At 57.3% G+C, this 21,081-nt stretch overlaps 1 protein-coding gene across 1 annotated transcript in view; it reads left to right on the top strand.

The window, feature by feature from the left end:
* Positions 1 to 1,075: 1,075 nt before the first annotated feature.
* SMARCD3 (SWI/SNF related, matrix associated, actin dependent regulator of chromatin, subfamily d, member 3) overlaps positions 1,076 to 21,081 on the top strand; it is a 35,747-nt gene continuing 15,741 nt past the window's right edge. Inside the window, exons 1-3 of the mRNA XM_044422536.1 lie at positions 1,076 to 1,190; positions 17,796 to 18,049; positions 20,624 to 20,666. Coding sequence (XP_044278471.1) covers positions 1,113 to 1,190; positions 17,796 to 18,049; positions 20,624 to 20,666 — 375 coding nt within the window. The 5' untranslated portion in view covers positions 1,076 to 1,112. The remainder of the gene's footprint in view (positions 1,191 to 17,795; positions 18,050 to 20,623; positions 20,667 to 21,081) is intronic.

Raw genomic sequence — 21,081 nt, 5'->3', positions numbered from 1 at the left:
CGTGGCGAGCGCAGGCGAGGGAGCCGTTCTTGGGTACCGCGCCCCACCCGTTCCTTGGCAACGCGGCTGCCTCTGTTGCCAGGGCGATGCGCGCAGGGAGATGCGGGCAGTTCTCCGTGCTGGGCTGGGCTGGGCTGGGCAGGGCAAGGCAGGGCAGGGCAGGGCGGTGCAACGAGCGGGGCACGGGTGGAAGCGCATCCCCAGAGCGCCGCCTGAGCCCCTGCTCTGCGGGGTGGGAGCCGGTCTTGCCGTGTGGGCGACGCTCGCGCCACCCCAAGCGTGCCGGGAGGAGGAGGGAGGGGAGGAAGGAAGGAGCAAGGAGGAAGGAAGGGAGGAAGGGATCCGTGACTTGCTAGGGCGGCGACGGCGGATCGCAGCCTGTCCGTTGGCAATGGGGGGAGGCATGCCGCCCGCGAGACCGACCCTCCCGCGGCTCCGGCTCCCGCAGCCTCTGTCCCCGCCAGTCTCAGATGGGGGCGGGGAGCGCCTTTCCCTTCGCTTCCCTCCGTGGCTGGGCGGCCTAGACGGTCCCGAGGGATGAGGCCTGGAAGCGGCGAAGGGAGGGGCGCCGTGGCGGGAAGTCATTGTGTGACCGGCGGGGACGGACGGGCGGACGGAGCGCCAGGCTAGGCGGGCGGGCGCTGCGCCGCGAGGCTGCCGCCCGGACAGAACAGGCGGCGGCGGCGGCGGCGCGGCGGCTTCGGCCTCGGCTGCGATCAGACGCGGCGCTAGCGCCGGGGCTGGAGCATCGTCCGGCTGCCCGTCGCCGCCTCGCTCCGCTCCGCTCCGCTCGGCCGTGCCAAGCCGAGGCGCCCGGACTGCTCGCGGCGCAGCAGCGGAGGAATTCGGCAGCTGCCCCCGCCGCCGTGGGCCGTCGCGGGCGCCCTGCTGGGGCCCCCTCCCCCCTCGGCCGGCGGCGCTGTTAGAAGTGCGAGCCGAGCAGCGCTCGGAGGGAGAGAGTTGGAGGAAAAGGCAGAGGAAGGAGGGAAAAGGCAAGAAAGGGAGGCAGCGTCGCGCGGGAGAGCGAAGGACGGACGGGCGGACGGACGGACGGACGGAAGGAGGAGGAGAGACCGGGAAGGAGGAGGAGAGACAGAGCCCGGGCGACCCCGATGGCCGCGGAGGAAGTCACTGGAGGGGCGCGAAAGGCGACGAAAAGCAAACTTTTTGAGTTTCTGGTCCATGGGGTGGTGAGTGCGGGAACTTCGGCTCTGCCTGGCGCGGAGAGGAGGCGTGCGGGAGCCGGCCCGCGGGGGGGCGGGGGCAGCCCGCAGCCGCTGGGCGCCTCGCGGGGGGGCACGCCCCCTCCCCCGGCACGTGCTCCGCGGGCTGCCCGCCTCGTGCGAGCAGGTGCGCGGCGCCCGGGGCCGGCCCGGTGGGGGCCGGTCGAGAGCCGGCGGTGCCTGGGGGGCTCCGAAGCGGGGGCTGCGAGCCCTCCCGCGCCGGCCGCGGGGTAGCCTTGGCCATTCCTCTTTTGTCTTGGCTCAAGGAATCTGTGACACTGACTCTCAAGTAGGACTGGAAGATGCTTCTCTGCAGGTCAGTGCTCCTTTTCCGGAAGCAGGCAGGCAAGAGTGGGACCCCACGGCACGGTGGGCCCGCGTGTGTCAAGACCCAGATTTTGGCCCTGGTGAGCTAGGGGCCCCTTACATCGCGGGCTGCAGGTGCTGCTCCTCCCGGCCCTTCTGGCCTTTGGCGTGCCTGGCCTGCGGGAGCTTGACATCGTGGGGGTGGCCCTCTCGCCTCACTTTCTGGAGTGTAGCCTAGTGGCCCTGGCAGAGACCCCCTGGTGGGACTGAGCGCTGGCGGGGTCACTCAGCCCAGCTGCGGCTGCTCGCTCTGTGGGCCGGCCCCAAGTTGCCCCCAAGTGGGGGCAGCCCTCAGCCCCCCCCCCGCAGGCTCATCCTCCTCGCCAGCAGAATGACATGATCTGCTGAAGGCAGCACCTTCGCCTGGTGGTCCTCGGGCCTGGAGCTTTCCTCCACAGGTCCCGGAGTCCCTCGCAGGAGGCAGCCGAGGGAGGCCGGGAGCTGTAGCCCAGCACTTCTGGCGGCCACGGGACTGGGGAAGGCTGGGAGAAGTCCTCTCTGGCTGGCATGCCAGGTCTGAGGCCTGTTGGAGCACCAGGTGGGGCTGTGGAGAGGAGGACAGCCTTTAGCAAGTTGGACAGGAATTCTCTCCTCAAAGGCCAGGCAGTGCCAGGAAAGGGGTGCCACTGGCCGGACTCCTCAGTGGGCTCCCCGGCAGCCAGATCTGACAGAACCGTCCTCTAGACTGACCAGGGTGCTCCGGTGTTTGGTTCCTTCCTGAGGAGATGACTTCTAATAATAGAGGGCACCTTAATGGAAGTGGAATGTGTTGGTGGTGCTGCTGCCGCTGCCTCTTGGAGAGGCTCCCCCGGCGTGGGGGAAGCTTGAAGGAGCTGCCTCCTTTTGTGCCCCGTCTTTTGCTTTAAGCCTGGAGCGAGGCGTCCACCCTCCCAGGCCCCACGGCTTGCTGGCCTCCCTCCCCAGGGCCGGCCGCATGCCTGCTGCCCCCTCAGTCCACAGCCGCAGGACTCCTGCTCCGGCATTCTCTGTGCTGCAGCTGCTGGGCTGTACAGCTGCCTTCCTGTTCGCCCGGCTTGCCCTGCCCCCTGCTAGCCGCCGACCTTTCCCACATCTCCCCGGCACTCCAGGGCATCCCGACATGAAGCTAAGGAGTCTTCCCTGATTGTTGCTTGGCTCAGTTTTAATAATGTATCAGTGTTGACTGGAAGGGGTTGCTCAGAGTGTGGTTTTGCTGCGCTCGGTCCTCTGCGGGACATCTGTGGGCTGAGAGCAGCTCCTCTCCCACAGAAGAATTCTTGGTGGAGGTGGACTTCGCAAGCATGCATGGGGCAGGGTGGGGACGGGGCAGGGCTTGGGCTGAGGAGGCACCATGAGGGCTCAAGAGTCTTCTCCACCCACCCCAAAGCTGCCGCAGCGGTTCTGTGACGCATCTTTGCATGTTGCGGGTAGTTCCGTTGATCATTTTGCTTTTCTTCTTCTACAAAGTACACCTGGCATTAAGAGGGGTGCTGCTAATTGGGATGGAGGTTTCTTTGCTCAAGGAAACAAGGGACAAAAATGGCTCATTTGCTTCCACCTTGCATAATGATCCAGCTTTCAGGATGTGTGTTTCCCATGATGCTAAGCACCTTGGCAGGATGTGCCCAGGCCCTGGGCGTTGAGACGGGCTGCATGGCTAGCCAGGAGAACAGGAGTGAAGAGGGGTGGGGACGGGGAGGAGAAAGAGCTTCGAAAGACCCTTTTATGGCCAAGCGCTCTCCCGCAAGAATGTTCAGCATTTAACATATAATCGACAGTGACTTGAACATCCCATCTTCTCTGACCCAGGGCAACCCTATGAGTGAGCACCCCAGCTCACCCCATGAGTGCTCAGCTCTTGTGACTGCCTTTGTGGACTCAGTCCATCTCGTATTTGGTAGTTGTCTGCTTCTACCTTTGACATTTCCTAGCACAACTGTCTTCTCCAGAGTCTTGCTTTCCCATGCTGTGCTCAAAGTAAGACAGCTTCAGTTTCACTATTGTTGCTTTCAGGGAAAGTTCTGGCTTCGTTTGATCTCAGACCCACTTGCTCATCTTTCTGTCAATCCAGGGTTTTGGCAAAGCTCTCCTCCAGAACCATATTTCAGAGGCATTTTCTTCCCGCCTATGTTTTTAACCATTCAGCTTTCACCCCCATACACGGTGATCAAGAATAAAAGAGTGTGGATGATCTTGGCCTTGGTCCTCAGTGAAACGTTCTTACGCTTGATCTAATGCCTTCATTGCCGCCCTTCCAAATCTCAGTCTTCTAACTTCTTGGCTGAAATCTCGGTTTGAATTGATGACTGAGCCAAGGTATGCAAATCTTCCACAATTTCAGTGTCTGAAATGTTACCAGTAAAGTTCTGTAATTTTTCTGTAGTCTTCATGTTCCACTCCAGTCCCATATTTGCACTTCTTATACTTTTGTCAGGAGTCATTTCAATTCATTGCTGCTTTCTGGCAGTAATGTGGTATCATCTGCATAGCCAAAATTATAGATGTACCTTCCATTAGTTTTCACTCCTTCGTCCTCTGATCCCAATGCCACTTTCCTTATCTCTCCTGAATGCAGGTTGTACTTCTAGGGAGATAAAATACACCGCAGTCTGACATGTTTGCCTACAGGAGACCAGTCTGTTTTTCCCTTTCCTGTCCTAAGAGCTGCTCATGTCCACGACAGAGGTTACACAACAGGACAATCAAGCACTGAGGCAGGACTGTCCATGGCTTCTTGTGATCCACGCAGAGGCTTTGCTGTAGTCTATAAAGCATAGACGGAACTTCTCCTGAAATGCTTTGGGGTGCTCCAGTAGCCAACATTTGTTTGCAATGTGATCTCATGTACCTCTTCCTTTTTGGAGTCCAGCTCGTATGTCCAGCATTTCTTGCTCCGTACAGCGTAATGTTCATTGTTGCATCTTTGAGCATCATTTTGCTTACACATGAAATTGGTCCAACAGTTCCGTCATTGCTGTGCTCACTTGTATCTCCTTCCATGGAGATTGGAGCGTACACTGAATGTTTCCAGTACATGGCCCCAAAGTTTCATTTGCCTTATTCAGTGCCATAATTTTGTTAGGATTTGGAACGATACAGTTTTCGCAGCTTGAGTGTGTCCTGTCTGCTCTGGGTGCTTTATTCCTTCTCAAAGTTGCTTTCCCATTGCTTTCTAATATTGCAGATTCTTCCCCACAGGCTTCCTCTTTGAAGAAATCTGACTTTTTTCCCTCTTCGATATAATTCCTCCATGAATTGTTTTCATTTTCTCTCTGTTTTACCCTGGTCAGATAGAGGCACTGGGGAGCAGGTGATCTGCTATATGAACAGCAGCAGGACCCCTTGATGCTCGGCCAGGCTGGCTTGAGCCACTGCCAGTTTCAGCAGGTCCCAAGTCACAGGGCAGGGGAGCAAACTGACTCTGTGCTCCCGCCCCCTCTGAGGCTCATTGTGGCTTTTTGCCCCCCCCCTTTCTGCTTTTTTGGGGAAATCAAAGCCACGAGTGATCTGTGTGAAAAGATTGCAAAAATGAGTGACAGTGCAAGGGGAGGGGTGCTCGATCCCCCCTTCTCAGTGAGACCCTCTTCATTTGCATGGCGGGGGGTAGCCAGGCTCTTCTGATGGTTTCCTCACTTCTACCTTTCTTGCACTTCAACGTGTTTGGGAAAATGGAAAAGTGCAAGCCCCCCACCCCCCACTCCTATTACAGGAGTTTGGACAACGAGCTGTCAATATTCTGGCATCTTTTAAAGGTTGTTGGGGTTTTTTTTTTTAACAGAACATAACATGGCTTTTTTGATAGGGCAAACTTGGAATAGCATTGCCAAACAAACAAATCACCCTTTAAAGAAAATGGAGTTTTGGCAACCCAGTGTCAAAAGCCACCTGAATGGGATGGTGTGACTTGGTGTCCTGCCACAGCAGGGGCTGGACCTGATGGCCTTCATGGCCCCTTCCAACTCTACTATTCTGTGAGTCTGTGAAAACTGGCAGCTGCTGCTAAAGAAGGTGGTTCATACTTTTCTACCTTCCCAGGTGCCAAGAAGCTCAGGAAAGGGTGGAAAATGAGAGAACCGCCAAGGAAGGCCAGTCCAAAAGAAACTTTGAGGATCTTGCTTTGAAAGGAATGATCTAGTCAGCATCCCTCTTTTTGAAAGCGATGATCACTTGAGGCTTTGTTTTCTCTTGGCATCATGCCATTTGACAGATGTCATGACAGCCCAACTTAAAAAATAAACTCCTGGCAGCCTCTCTGGGTCAGTGCACTTTAATAGAAGACCCTCTTCTCCTCTGAATGTTGCATGGGGAACGTTGGAGAACCACAAAGCTGCACAAGCAAGCACTTGTGCCAATCCAGCTGAAAGAAAGAAAGAAAGAAAGAAAGAAAGAAAGAAAGAAAGAAACTTTCTTTTCATGCATGTCTGAGGTGCATTTTTTAAAGTATGTTGAGCCAGTGATCGGTCTTCCAATGGGCTGCTTGGGGCCTTTGAAGGGGCTGTCAAACATAGAAACAGAGTGAGTCAGAAGGGGTCTCCCGGGCCATCTAGTCTGACCCCCAGCTCCAGCGTGCTCCGCTCACAACACGCCCACCATGTGCATGTCCAGCCTATGTTTGAATACCCTCACCAGTGGGGTCTCAATGACCTCTCATGGAAGCCCATTCCACACCCTCGGGGTCCTAACTGTCAGGAAGTGCTTCCTGGCATCCACCTTGAACCTGGGTTGCCCGAGCTTGGCTCCGTTGGAGTGCGTCCTGCCTTCCTCTGCAGGGGAGAGCAGGTCTCTCCCCACCTCCGTGTGACACCCCCTCACATACCTGTATGTCACCAACATATCCCCTCTGAGTCTCCTCCAGGCTGAAGAAACATAGAAACAGAGCGAGTCAGAAGGGGTCTCCCAGTCCATCTAGTCTGACCCCCTGAAATAATCAAAGCAGTTTTTGATTATTTTTTGAAAACTCTGTAAAAAGAAGAAAAGGGGGGGGGGTAAAGGGGCAAAAACTCTGTGGTGAGTCCAAAATGACTTGAGATGCTGAGACAAGGGGAAGATGGATGAATTGGTTCTGCTGGGAGGTCTCCTGGGTTTACCCACAAAGGGGCTGAGGAGAATAAAAGAGAAACTGCAATGTAATCAATCAATCAATCAAAACAAGATTTGACCTTGTTAAGCAGAAAGATCCTCGGAGAAAGAGAAGTCCCCCAAACATGTATGCTAACTATTCTTCATGTGTTCTGTTTAGGTAAATTTGACATTTTAATATTTACTGTTGGACAGAGAAGCACTTTACTTTTACTTTTTAAAGAATATGTTTATAAATATTTCTATTAAACTTTGGTAATTATAGCCTGAATGTATTTATTTAGAGATGTTTGCAGTTTGCTCGTTGTTGGAGCAATACATATATATTATTTGATAGTAGTTTTGTGTTGTTTGGCTTGGGCGATGCCTTGGGGACCATCACACGTAGATTGTTATAGTTCTTGCTGCCCAAAACAAATTTCATAAATTTGAATGCGATTGGGTGCCTGCCTCAGATGTGAGGAACCTGTGAGAAGCTCACCTCACGGGATCGGCTACCCATCCCGTCTCTTTGCATCCAGTTCTTACGGCCTGGATGGCGTGCATTAATTATATCTCCGTTGAAATTAAAGTTGTTGGCTTGGGCCCCGTTCGCCCTCCCGTCGGGATCATCTCGGATCCTGTGGATCATCTCGGATCCTGTTCATGCGTGCAGAGTCGCCAGTGGCCTCTCCCTGTTCGATCTGATCAGCGTGTCCCCTGCCTGCTCCTCTGAATCACTGATAGATGGTGACTCACAAAGGGCTCCTGCAGTGCCCCACCTGCCGCTTCTCTTCAGGGTCACCAGATCCATGGACAACCAGCTTTCTGCATGTCCATCCGTAGCCACACATCCAGCTAACGGCAGCTTCGCCTAGCTCAGCTAGAACAGGAGGCTGTGCGGCTCTGGGTGCACGCCTTGTAGACATCAAGGTGCAGTGCGCCACAGTGGTCCCTTGATCTGCTAGGCTAGCAACTCTGTTGGAGGAGGAGGAGGCAAGGCCAATCCCTCCTGATTGGTTTCGGGAAGCCTGTGCGGGCTCGCCGTGATGGCCGCCACTGCCACCACCCCGTGCTCACAGCGGGGCTGCACAGCCATTGGCCGAGGCAGCACTCGCTTGGGTCTGCCCTAGAGGCAGGAACAGAGCGAGCCGGAAGGGGCCGCCCAGGTCACGCAGTCTGGCCCCTGGCTCCATTTTGAAGAGGGGGGCACGACCTCCCTGCTACTTGTCTCCAGGTGTGCTGGAAATAAAAGTCAGAGACTAAGATTATGCTTGCAAGTTCCTTCACCCTCCTCGACTGTGACTTGGCTGTCCTTGGAGATTTGAATTCATTTATAATAGCCAGATGTTCCTGCAGCACCTCCTGACCTGCCTTGGGCTGCCGCTTCTTCCTGGCATCATTTGATCTATTTTTGCCCAGTCAGGTGCAGTTCCACCTGTGGGAGAAGACTGAGACCTGCAGACCTGCCTCCTCCCACCTCCTGCATGTGTCTCATTTAAATTTGCTCTTCTGAAGCTCCATTGGCAGCTGGGTTCCCCTCCCACCATGCCTCGTTGTCTGGCCTGCTGGAATGCTGGCCACTTCGCCCTCAGCCTCCTGCTGTTCAGAAACCTGCCTCTGTCGAATCTCTGTGCAGCTGACCTGAAATATTCAGGTAGAGGCAGAAAGGGAAGGCGGCAGAGAGCACTGAGTGTGGCCTGAACCTCATGCTCCAACGAATGCAAAGCTTTACCTCAAAATTGTAGTGGCCTGTGCAGCGTTGTTGTACACGCATCTCTTGTGCCATTTAGCCTGGGGATGAGGAGCCCTGGAAACTGTTAACACACAGTTGCACCGGGCCAAAGGATGGATTAGACTATGTGCTGCTTAGCAATGGTCACCTGAAAGTTAAATTAAAATTGATTTTCAGTTTGACTAGTATTATACCTATCCAATTTGCTTAGCTGGACTTTGGTAACATTAATTCAGTGCTGTTAACTTTGTGAAATGATGTATTTCTAAAAGTGGGAAATTATCTGCAGAAAAATGCAAACATTGATCTGGGGAGGAGTGATTTCTGGATCCACACTGTTGCTTGGCACCCAGCTGGTCTCACAGCCGAAGGGCCACTGACCCAGGGGCCCGTCTGCTCCCCTGGTGGCTGCTTGTGGCTGACTGCAGGTGGTGCCCTCCGGCCCGCTGCCAGCCGAAGACTTGCTGGGTGGGGTTCTTGTGGTCAGTCGTGTCAGTCCGCTTCTCGAGGTTCTTGTGCACAGATGCTGGCTCACAGATTTAGAAACCGTTGCCCCCAGACACAACATCATTGCCGTAATTGATAGAATGGCATCAGCCTGCAGTCCCCAGATCCACCAGAAATGTCTTCCTACTTGGCTGCTGTGCCCACTTCCTGCCCGTCTGCCTGGTAGAGTTTACCCCCCTGTGGTGGCACAGAACTCCTGCAGGGTCCGTGATCAAAATAGGTTGCTGTTCCTCGGCCGCTTGAGATCTGGGCACCTGACTAGGTCTGAGATCAGGTGCTAGTGAAAGCACTGCTGAAGACCCCCCTGCCTCCCTGGCCCCAGAAGAACTTAGCGGTTTTAGGGCGGTGGCAAGCATCCCTTTCCTGGGCAGGATTCTCAAGTGGGCTGTGGCCAACCGGGGGAACGCTGGGGGAGAGTGACCACGTGCAACTTGCCCTTGCGATTATAAAGGAGACAAAGGGCAGCTGAAGCCAAACAGGCATCCTGGACTTCGGGAAAGCCAACTTTAATGAACTCAGAGAAAGGATAAGCAAAGTGCCGTGGCAACACACCCTTAAGGGAAAAGGGGTCCAAGAGGGGTGAGGAATCTCAAAAAAGAAGATTCTCCAGGTACGACTGTGAACAATTCCATCAGGAAAAACTGTGGAAGGCGGCAGAGGGAGCTCACGTGGCTCCACAAAAGGCTAAGTGATTGCCTGAGAGAAAGAAAGAAAAAGAAGAAGAAGAAGAATACAAACAGGAAGTGGGACCCTGGCATCAGGAAGGCTAAAGCAGGAAAGGAACTGAGAAAAGCAAGGGATGCCAAGCGCAACAAGAAGGCCTTCTTCAGATGCATCCAGAACAGAAGGCATGCAAGAGAGAACGGTGTCCAGATACTTAAAGTGGATGACATAGAATAGGCAGAGGCGCTCAGTTCCTGCTTTGCCTCAGTCTTCTCCCCCAAGGAAATCTGCAACCAAGAGGAGATACAAGCTGGAAGCGAGAGATGGCAGCCCAAAATTGACAGACAAACGGTCAAGGAATACCTAGTGGAATAAACATGTTCAAATCAGCAGGGCCTGATGAACTCCATCCCAGAGTCGTAAAAGAAGAGTCATAAAAGTCATAGCAGAGGAACTCTCAGAACCGCTGGTTATTATCCTTGATACATCTTGGAAAACAGGAGAAGTGCCAGACGGCTGGAGGAGGGCTAGCATTATCCCTATCTTCAAAAGGGTCAGGAGGAGATGAACCCGGGAACTACAGACCAATTACTCTGACATCAATCCCTGGAAAAATTCTGGAGAAAATAATGTAACAAATCCACCTGCAAGCATCTTGAAGAAAAATTGAGTGATTCATAGAAACTAACATGGATTTATCAAAAAATGTCAGACTAATTTAATCTTATTTTTTGACTGGGTAACCTCCCAAATGGACAGAGGGAGCACTGTGGACAGAATCTAGACTTTAGCAAAGCTTTTGACATTGTGCCTCATGATATTCTGATAAGCAAATTAGCAAACAGTTAATTTGCTAATAGATGGAAACACTATTAGGTTGATCCAAAGTTGGCTGCTGAATCGGACACAAAGGTGCTCATCAGTGGCACCTTCTCAAATTGGGTGGAGGCAACTAGTGGGGTCCCGCAGGGTTCAGTCCAGGCCCACTGCTCTTCAGCATCTTCATTAATGATTTGGATGAGGACGTACAAGGAAAGAAAATCATATTTGCAGATGATACAAAACTGGGTGGAATAGCAAACACCCTAGAAGAAAGAATGAAGATCCTGAGTGATCTTGATAAATTTGAATGCTGGGCTAAAAGCAACAGAAGGAGATTCAGTAGGGACAAGTGCCAAGTCCTCCACCGAGGAAAAAGAAACCAAAGGCATTGATACAAGATGGGGAATACATGGCTCAACAGGACTGGGAAAAAAAGACCTTGGAGTTAGTTTGGACAACAAGCCAACCATGAGCCAACAATGCAATGCAGCTGTAAAAACAGCAAATGCTATTTTGGGAAGCATTAATAGAAATATTACTTCCAAATCACGAGAAGAGGTAGCTCTCCTATACACCTCACTTGCCAAAACTCATCTGGAATCCTGTGTCCCATTCTGGGCACCAAGATTTAAGAAAGATGCAGAAAAATTAGAAAGGCTCCAGAGGAAGGCAACAAAAATGATCCAGGGTTTGAAGACACTGCCCTGTGAGGAGAGACTGAGGGAACTGGGCATGTTCAGTCTTGAGAAGAGAAGGCTGAGAGGGGACATGATATCCCGCTGTAAGTACCTCAAAGGCTGTCACAAAGGGGAAGGTCCAGATTTCTTCTTGCTGATACCAGAATGTAGGACATGGAAGAATCAGTTGAAGCTGTGACAACCCAGGTTCAGGCTAGACAGCAGGATAAGTTTCCTCACTGCCAGAGCAGTACAATTTCGGAACCAACTGCCTGGAGAGGTTGTGGGCTCTTCCACACTGGAGGCATTCAAAAGAAACTGGGCAGCCATCTGAGTGGGGTGGTGAAAATTGGTGTCCTGCACCAGTGGGCGGATTGGACCCAGTGGCCTTCAGGCCCCTTCCACACACTGTTCTAGTGTGTTTTCCTCCATAGGTTGATGATGCACAACTCTATCTCTTCTTTTCCTCTTCAGCAAGTGAGGCTGTGGATGTGCTGAACTGGTGTCTGGCCGCAGCAGTGGACTGAATGACCACAAAAAACTGAGACTTAATCCAGGAAGATACTGTTAGTGGGTGGTTCTTCTGGCCTGATGGAGAGAATTCACCCTGCTCTAGTTGGGGCTGTATTTCTCCTGAAGGGGCAGGGGGGGAGCGGGGTGCTCCTTGATCCATCCTTGTCCCCGGAGGCCCAGGTGGCTTCAGTGGCTTGGGGCACCTTCTACCAGCTTTGGCTGCTGGCTCAGCTATGCCACCATCTGGGCAGAGACGGCCAACTATCAACTGCTTGGGCCAATACGTTTTTTTTGCTCTTCTGCTGCCGCTTCACAGCAGCGGCTCCTGTTCTGCCTGCAACCCACCAAGGCATCTCGGCCCATTTCGCACATACCGTTGGCAGGCCGGCTGTCTCCCGCCCTGGCCTTGTGTCCTTGATTCTTTGTCCCCAAAGGCAAGACTTCACCTTTCCCTCTGCCGAGTTGCAGCTTGTTAAATTTGGCCCAGCATCCCCGCCTGCCTAGATCTGGAATCTTGCTCCGTCTTCCGCCGCATTGGCGCTCCCTCCTACCCTCTCTTCTGCAGGTGTGGCATGCGCCCTCGGCCGTTCCGTCCGAGCAATGCCTAGATGTGCAGCGTGGCGGGGGCAGCGCCCGCAGCACTGCGCTTGAGACCTTCCTCCAGGAGGAGGCCGAGCGTCAGCGGGCCCTCCTGAGGCGGTTGCTCCAGCCCAGGCCACTTTGCTAGCTGGCAAGCCAGATTTCCTGGGAAAACTTGTCAGATGCTTTGCTGACATCCAGTCACAGAGTGCCAACAACTTGCCTATGATCTACCCAAAAATGGAGATACGGCTGATCTGGCAGGATGTATTCCCGACAAAGACGTGTTGTCTCCTAGTCATCAATGCATTGTTTCCTGGGTGCTCACAGATTGACCGCTTGGTCAGCCACTGAATTGTTGCCCAGTTTTGACATCAAGCTCCTGAGTTCTGCCCTTTCCCCCTTCTTGAAGAACATCTGTCCATCTCCAGGAGTTCTCCAAGTTCACTGACAAAGGCCCCAAATAGCTCCCACAATCGCCGCCAGCTCCTGCTGATGTAATTTGTCAGATCCAAGAGACCTCGATTCAAGTCAGCTTGGTGTCTGGTCATCTTCCCCTTCGCTACCCGGCTATCCCCGCCTGTGTAGTAAGAGCTGGTAGAGGCTCCCCAGCGCCTTCTGCCACCTCGAGAGAGATGCTTGGCTGGAACGCGGGAGATGGGCCTCTCAGCTCAGGCAATGGCCAGGGGGTCCTCTAGCCACTGTGCGTCTTAAACGAACGCGCCCACATTCCTGACATCAACCAGCGCACGTGCCTCCTTTGGCCTCGGCTGTTACCTTGGCTTTCTCCTGAGCAGCGATTTATCCCAGGTTACATCTCCTTCTCTTGAGCGCCTTCTGCTCCGCTTCCTCCCTCCCAATGCCTGCACATGTACGGGGTGCCTGAGTCGCTGCAGAGGGCATCACCCAGGGGCCCTCGCCCTCAGCCGCTGCCACCTCCAGGCCGACTGGCTGCTTCCCAGCTCTTCTGCCAACCCTGCCCAAGCTCCCCGCTTGCTTCCTTGCACAAGCCTCCTTGTTTCTGAGCGGGGTTTGGTCTTCCTGCCTTCTGGTTTCCCAAAATTTTGTTTCAGCAAAGTTTGTCAAAAACCTCCAGCCCATTCTTAGGCTTTGCTGGTCGGAAGACCTGCCCTCCCCCCGACCCCACGGGCATGCAATGCGGAGGCCCGGCTGCAGGTCAGAAAAGGGCTCTCCGGGCTGGGCGGCGGTGGCCAGGAGGGCTCCCGGGGCAGCGCTGGGGGCAAGTCTGCAGCGCTTTCCAGAGTTCACTGATCGGGCTCGGGTTGCGACTGGCGAGCGGCAGCTGCCTCTCTGCGGAAGGCGGCTGGCATGCCGAGCGACAGGGGCAGGTGGCTCCGAGTCCCATGTGAGCGGGAGGGAAGGTTGCTGCTGGGGGGGGGCGGGGGAGGCCGCTGCTCCTTTCCAGGCTGGGCAACAGGTGCACTGGCTTGAATTGGCTTGGCTGGGGGGGGGAGGGTCTGCCTCTGCTCTCTGCTCTCTGCCCCGGCACCCCCACCTCTTCGCGTTGTTCCTGCAGGCCGAGCGTATGGCTTCCATCTCTCTGCCCAGTTTACAGGCTGTTGCTAATGGTTTTACTGGTATTTCTTTGCATGAGACCAACATGGGGCTTTACGGAGCACCTGCCACAAGCACATACGTAGGTCCCTGCCCCGAGGAGTCTGCAGTGCAAATGTTGCCAGTGCCAGGTTGGTGAGGTAGGACAATAAGCAGGCCAGGTGCTCCGTGCAGCCCGGAGAGGCTCTCTGACCAAAGGGGCTGCTGGCCTGGAACGTGATGGCGGGCAGTGGGGGCAGCCATGGGGCACTGGTTTCACTGCACTGGGCTCAAGCTTGGGCACCAGATCTTGGCAATTCCCATGTGAGCAGGGGTCGAATGGGGCAGCATTCAAGTATTATCAATGCGTAAGATTTTCTGCCCTTGCAGCAAGACACAGGGGGGCTTGGTGCCACGAGGAAAGGAGTAGGTGTGTAAGGCCAAGCGTCCGTGCGCCTGGCTTTGCCGAGGGCGGGGGGGAACCTGGAGCGCCAGCTGGAGCTTTTCAGACATGGGCTTTGAGGAAGGGCTTGGTGGAAGGAGAGAAAGGGAGCAGAAGCCCCTGTGGTGTGGTCCGGGCAAAGGGGCTTGGTGGGATGCAGGATGGAGCAGGGAGGCCAAGTGGGAACCCAAGGAGGGGAGAGCGGGGATGTCCAGAGGGGCAGGGGAGGGTGTTGTGGCGAAGAAGCACAAGGAATGGAGGAGGCTGGGCTATGGCAGGCAGGCCCGGGGGGGGGAAGGGGCTCAGCAGTGGCACAAGCACAGGCTGCATAAGGAATCGGGGGGCAGGGGAGGGGGGCTTGGAGGCAGTTTGCAATGTTCTGTGGGGGCGAATGGCCGGATGGGCAGAAGCAGATCTTGTAGAACCATAAAAGAGTAGAGTTGGAAGGAGCCAGAGGGGCATCGGGTCCAAGTCCTGCTGTCGCAGGACACCACCCCACTCAGGTGGCTGTCCAGACGCTTTCCGAATGTCTCCAGCGAGAAGAGCCCACCAGCTCCCCAGCTCACAGGTTCCATTGCCGTGGTGCTCCAACAGTGAGGACATTCCTCCTGGCGTCCGGTCTGAATCTGGCTTCTCGGAACTTGAGTCGCCATTCCATGTCCCGCGCTCTGGAAGGAATGAGAAGAGACCTCGTGCTCCCTCTCTGGGGCGGCCTCGGAGGTCCTCGTGGAGGCTCGCACAGCCCCTCCGAACCTCCTCTCCCTGAGGCTGCACGTGCCCAGTTCCGCAATCTTGCCTCCCAGGGCTTCGCCTCCAGCCCCTGATCCCCCCCTGTGGTCCTCCTCTGGGCCCTCTAGACTTTCCGCGTCTTCTCAGCTGCCCAGACCGGGACAGAGATTGCCAGGCGAGGCCTGACCGGTGCTGCGTGGAGGGGAGCTGGCGCTTCACCTGTCTGGGAAGTGCTGCTTCTGCTAATGCACCCCAAAAGAGCGGTTGCCCTTTTTGCAGCTGCGTCACATTGTTGGCTCCTATTGGGCTTGTGATCGACAGCAACCCCGAGATCCTTCTCTTTGCAGCTGTTGAGCCAAGCGTTCCCCATCCTGTAGCGGCGCCTTTGGCTTCTTGCTCCCCATGGAGGACGTGGCATTTCTTCCCACCGAAATTTCGTCTTTTGCTCTCTGCCCGGCATTCTCACCTATCCCGGTCACCCTGGATCATATCTCTGTCTTCCAGGGTGTTTGCTGTCCCACCCAGCTTTGTGTCAGCTGCAGATTTAATTATCTCTCCTTGTACTTCCTCATCGAAATTGTTAATGCAAATGTTGAAGCGTACCAGTCCCAGGACAGAGCCCTGTGCCACCCCATGTGTTGCCTCTCCCCAGCCTGGGAATGTGCCACTGGTGAGCACTCTTTGCGTCTGATTTTGCGGCCAATTGTGGATCCACAAAATGGTTGCGCTATCCAGCCTGCTTTTTGCTGGTTTGGGAATCAGGATGTCATGGGGCACTTTGTAGAAAGCTTTGCTGAAGTCCAAATAGATTATGTCCACAAGTATGAGATTTTAAAACTGATTTTGAGATAGATCATGTCCACAACTGGAAGATCAACTATGAGATGGATTGACTCCATCAAGAGGGCACCGTCGTGCATTTGCCAGGGCTGAGCAGGGCAGTCAAGGAGAGGGCATCCAGAGGGGCAATCGTGCAGAGGCTCACCAAAAATCAGAGCTTGCTTGATGGCCTGTAATGACAGAAGCGAAATGCTGGCCACAGCTGCTAGTTACATGGGTGAGTTCGCGCAACGTGCCAGCCCCACCAACACTCTCCAGTCGCTTGGACTTCAGGTCCCAGCATACCTGACTACTGGCCTTGCTCACAGGGACTTCTGGGAGCCCAGGTCCAGAGCATCTGTCGACTGACCTTGAGGGAGTTCCAGTGAGCCAGCAGGGGCCACCTGTGCCTCCCATTTTCTCGAGCGCCTCCTTTCAGGCTGTGCAGAGAAAAGTTCTGGGCAGACCTTCCGAACAGTGAGGGTGGCCACTCTTGGGAACAGGAGGCCGGGCGTGGTGGGGAATGGGCTGGGCCATCGCTCCGTGGGCCGTGAGGCCGAAACGGGAGCTGCAGCTTGAGCAGCAGCCTTGGGGAAAAGAGATGGTGCCCCTTGTCAGTGACTCAACCCCTGAGATCCCCGGTTTGTTTCCCACCCTGGAATTTTCCTACCTTTTACACATTCCTTCTCCCCAAGACTCTTCTGGAAGATTCCTCCCTGGTTGCCCACGTGCCTGCAGCTGCAGGGAAGAGACGGGGGCCTGTGCACAGCCATGCTCTCGGTCTCCACGAGACAACAGGGGCGGGACACGGCCGGCCCCACATCCCTGTGAGCTGGCTGGGCACCAGCAGATGAGTCCTGGGGGGAGGAAAGGAGAGCAGAGAGTATCTTCCATGGGAAAGGGCTCCCGGAGCAGGGAGAGGGTGCGCTGTGGCCCCGCGGGAGAGCTCCAGGAGAGCTCCGAGAGCGTCTGCACGGCAGTGAGGCGCCCCCACAGCCTCTCGTGCTGTGCACAAGGTCCTTGGCAGTGGCAGGTTGAACATGACCCAGCAGTGTGGCGTGGCAGTGAGGAAGGGACCGCCACCCGTGGGTGCGTAGCCAGAGGCATGGCGTGGCCCGCAGAGCAAGAGCGGTGCTGGTGCTGCTCTGTAAGGCACTGGTGCGCCCACCTCTGGAGGGCTGCGCCCAGTCCTGGGCTGCACATGAGAAGGGGCACAGGTGGGCTGTAATCGGTTCAGCACAGGGTCACAAGGGCAGCAGCCGCATTGTGCGGTGGGGGACATATGGAATTCAATGGAGGGGGCTGGGTCTTTTCAGCCTGGAGAAGAGGAGACTCCGAGGGGATCTTAGAGCGACATACGGGTATGTGAGGGGGTGTCACCAGGTAGCAGGACAAGACCCGTTCTCCCTTGCAGTGGAGGAAAGGACGTGGCCCAGTGGGGCAAAGCTCAGGGAACCAGGCTTCCGGCTGGATGTCAGGAAGCACTTCCTGCCAGTGAGGACCCCTCAGATATGGCCTGGGCTTCCACGGGAGGAGGGAGTGTGTTCAAGGAAAGCTTGGACAACCACAAGTTGGGGATGACATCAGTGGAGCCAGTTGGGCCGGGGGTCAGACTAGATGGCCCAGGGACCCACTTCTGGCTTGCTCTGTTTCTGTCTCCTGCTAACCAGGTTGGGCCAGAGAGGCCCATTCATTCTGCTGGGGCCATGGGCAGCCACCGCTCCCCTGAGCTGGGCAGGGCAGACAGGGAGGCCATCTTGCTCTGGGGCGGCTGCCCCCTTTGGTGCTCTTGGTGAGGCCACCGGACGGAGGCTTCTTGGGACGGAAGCTCAGAGCTGGGCAAGCTCCGCGCTCCAGTCTCTCATTCTCTGAGGGTGGGATCCAGCTGGGCAGCCATGGAGCCCGCTCTGCTTGTGGTGGGCCGTGGCAGGGGTTTTTGCGTGTTCCCCTACTCTCCTCTGGCTCAGGAACACCCATGCCGGAGCAGGATGGGTCCCAGATCTCGGGCCTGTCAGCCTCTCCTCTTCCTCCTGGGGTGCCACGGACCGCCCCCTCGCCAGGGTGGCATGCGTCCAGGCATGCTGGGCTGCCGGCCCTCACCGGCCCTCTCCGCTTCCCTCCCTCTCCAGCGTCCTGGAATGCCGTCAGGTGCTCGCATGCCCCACCAGGGGGCACCGATGGGTCCCCCGGGCCCTCCCTACGTGGGAACTCCCTCTGTGCGCCCCGGGATGCCCCCAGCTGTGATGGAGCCCACGCGCAAGAGGGCAGCACCGCAGCAGGCGCAGCAGGCCCAGGCACAACAGGCGCAGCAGGCGCAGCAGCAGGCGCAGCAGGCCCAGGCGCAGCAGGCTGCAGTGGCAGCAACCCAGAGCCGGCCGCGCAGGTGAGTGTGCCCTGGCGGGGGGGCACATGGGGAGCCCGGCCGGGCTGCCTCCCTTAGCTGCGTGGGCAGAAGCGGCCCGCCAAGCCCCGCCCCATCCCCCGAGCTGCAGGAGCATCTGCCCTGCCGTGCGCTGGCCAGACTCGGTGCCGCGGGCATCTGGGCTTGGTCATGCCCAGGGGCTCTCCTCCCCTGCGCCCAGGTTCCCACTTGGCCAGCGAGCCCCTCGCAGCGAGCCCCTCGCAGCGAGCCCCTCGCAGTGAGCCCCTCGCAGCGAGCCCCTCGCAGCTCCTTCCGTGTTGCCGCTGCCGTCTGAGTCCCCAGGGGTGAAGCACTGCTCGGGTGGAAGATGCCCACCGGGGGGGGGGCAGTTTGGCTGGATGGGGGGACATGGGGCAAGAGGGACCACAGCCTTGGCCAGGCCAACGTCTGGGCAGATTTGCCTTGCAGGCAGCTGAAGGAGCTCCCCCCTCTTCTCCCCCAGCTGCTTGTCGAGGTTTGGGGGTCTGTGGGGCGTGCTTGTCGGCCTGCTGGGCCACGCAGACGTGGCTCCTCTTTGCCCAGCGTACCAGGAGCACGAGCACTTCTGAGCAGCGGCTCGCTGTGCAAGGCTACAAGGAGTGGGGGGCTCTTGCCGTCCCGGGTGGCAGCCTGTGAAAGGCCAAGCCAAGCTTGGGGCCTGGCGGCCAGGCTTTGGTGGTGGCACGACTGTCACTGCATGGCTGCTGGGGGATGTTTGACCCTTGGAAGAAGGGAGCGAGCGAGCGAGCGAGCGTGCCTGCGTGCCGGTGTCCTTCTCTTGCTGGGGGCATGTGAAAGAGAGAGGCAGAAAATGACAGGCTGTGCAGCCACTCCTTGAATTCCTCGGGGCTGGAACTGGCCTGCAGCAGCGAGGGAGTGGGCTGCAGAGAGAAGGCAGCCTGGAGAGCCACTGGGCAAAACTCTGCAAGGGTCCCTCTTCTGTCCCCAGAAGAGAGCAGGAAAGAAACACCGAGCTCACATCCAGCCTGGAGCATCAGACCGCACTTCTGGCGCTGCTTGTTGACTGCCAGGACACTTTACCCCAGAAGCTGGGCAGCGGCCAGCTGGCCCAAGCCCTGGGTCGCCTGGCTGCCCTCTCCATATGTCCTGGGCTGGGGATGGAGCCTTCGACGGCTGAATGGCTCGTAGTGCTTGTTTCTGGGAGGGAGGTGCCTTGGGCAGCTTAGCCTGAGGACTGTGTCCACCCTGGACCAGTCTCCGTGGCCTTCCCAGCCTGTGCCACGTCCTTGCTGGCCAGGGAGTCGCCCTTCCTCCCCAAGGTGCTCTCTCGTCCCAGGCTCTGGAGACCGGTGCAGGGGGTGAAGCCCTCCCAGGGTCTGTGCGAGGGCCCTGCAGCCCCGCGGAGTGTGCGGAACAGGGCCAGCCCCCCGCCCGTCATGGCAAACTCTGCAAGGGACCAACTCCAGGGAAAGGAGCACTCCCTCTGTTGCCTGTCGCTTGTCCAGCGTTCCGGAGGCCATCGATGCCCCAGCCGCCTGGTGGTCTCGTCTGCATGGGGCCTGCAGCAGCCGCAGCTTTCCAGCTGTGAGTCTGCGAAGGGAGGGGATGCTGGCTCTCAGCCGGGCAGAGGACAGCGAGAGAGTGGGCCAGTCTCCCAGGATCCCCCTCAGCTTTCCACCTGAAAGGCTGGCGTGGCTGCTTGGGTCCTGTTAGCGGAGGCAGGGGGCCTGGCTTCCCTCTCCAGCTGCCCGCCCCATGCAGGGAAAACCTGACTCGCCGCCTCCTGCTGCCGTAGCGCCTCCTGCTGCCAGGTGGCAGCTCAGGCCGGGGCGTGCGTGCTGTGCTGTCAGCCGCCTCACCTCCACGTGCAAGGCTGTGCATAGACTGCATGCCGGCGTTTGCACTCATCCCTGCTCCCGCGGTTTGTCCCCGTGCGCATGGAGGGCCGGCTAGGTGGACCTTTGGCCCACGCCATCATGGCTTTCCTTCTGTGCTTCCCTTCCTATGATTTCTGGCTGCACGTGGGAACGAGGCGCATGCTGGCAGCTGCCCCCTTCCATGCAGCAACCACAGAGGGCAACAGCCAGGCACTAGGGCTCCCTCAGGAGTCCAGCAGCCCCGGCACGTGGCACTGACCTCTCGGTGGCTGCCCTGGGGCAGGCAGATGGGCCGGCCGGCCATGGGGCCCTTGCGTGGCAGACAAGCTGCCCCTGGCCTCTGCATGCCAGCCAGCCCGGCCCGGCCGCTCAGCAGGAACACGCCTCCGTTAGAAGAGGGCGCATCCTCGCCATCCCAAGCGCCAGGAGCAGCGGGGAGGGGACCGAGGCCGCGGGATCCCGCTGCCCCGTTCCTGCTTCGTGCGCCAGTCAGGCTGCCGGTGCCTGCCTCGTGGGCTCAGCTCGAGGCCCTGGATCCAGGGAGGCACCTGCTGTCGTGGGAGAGAGCAGCCCACCTGGTGGGAGGGCGGGCAGGTGAGACCCTCCTGCCAAGACCCCCATGCTGCAGGCAGAGATGCTGGGAAAATTTAGCAGGTGGCCTCGTTACTCCCAGGCTGGTCACCATGGTAACGTGTTTTTTTCTTTTAAAAATGCACAGTGCCAAGAGAAGGAAAATGGCAGACAAAATACTCCCTCAGAGGGTAAGTGGCTCTCATTCCTCTTCTGCTTCCCTGTCTGAGCCCAGCAAATGCCTCCCGGGGCGGTGGGGCAGGGCCGGTGGGGCGCTGCAGGGGCTGTGGCCGTGGCCAGGCAGGCCGCCGCACTGTGGGGCTCCCCCCAGCCCCTGCACCCGTGCTGTGGCCTAGAGCATCACCCATTTCTGGGGCGATGGGCCGGGGCAGGGTGCTGCAGGGGCCTCTGGGTGGAGAGGGTGCAGCCTGGCCTCTTCGTGCCTGGCTGCGCTGCAGCCGTGGGACCGAGCCGCCCGTGCTCTTGGACGGCAGCACCTGGCCAGTGCGGTGATCCTGTTTCAGCACTGTGCAGGTGAGGGGCCCCACAGGTGAGCGGTCCCCCTGTCACAGCTTGACATGCTTCTCTGCCTGCAGGCCCCCTTGG

Source organism: Varanus komodoensis, unplaced genomic scaffold, assembly GCF_004798865.1.
Source record: "Varanus komodoensis strain SLA01 unplaced genomic scaffold, ASM479886v1 scaffold129, whole genome shotgun sequence".
NCBI classification, from domain to species: Eukaryota; Metazoa; Chordata; class Lepidosauria; order Squamata; family Varanidae; genus Varanus; species Varanus komodoensis.
Note: the sequence above shows the minus strand (reverse complement) of the source record. Positions and strands in the feature narration are given on the sequence as shown.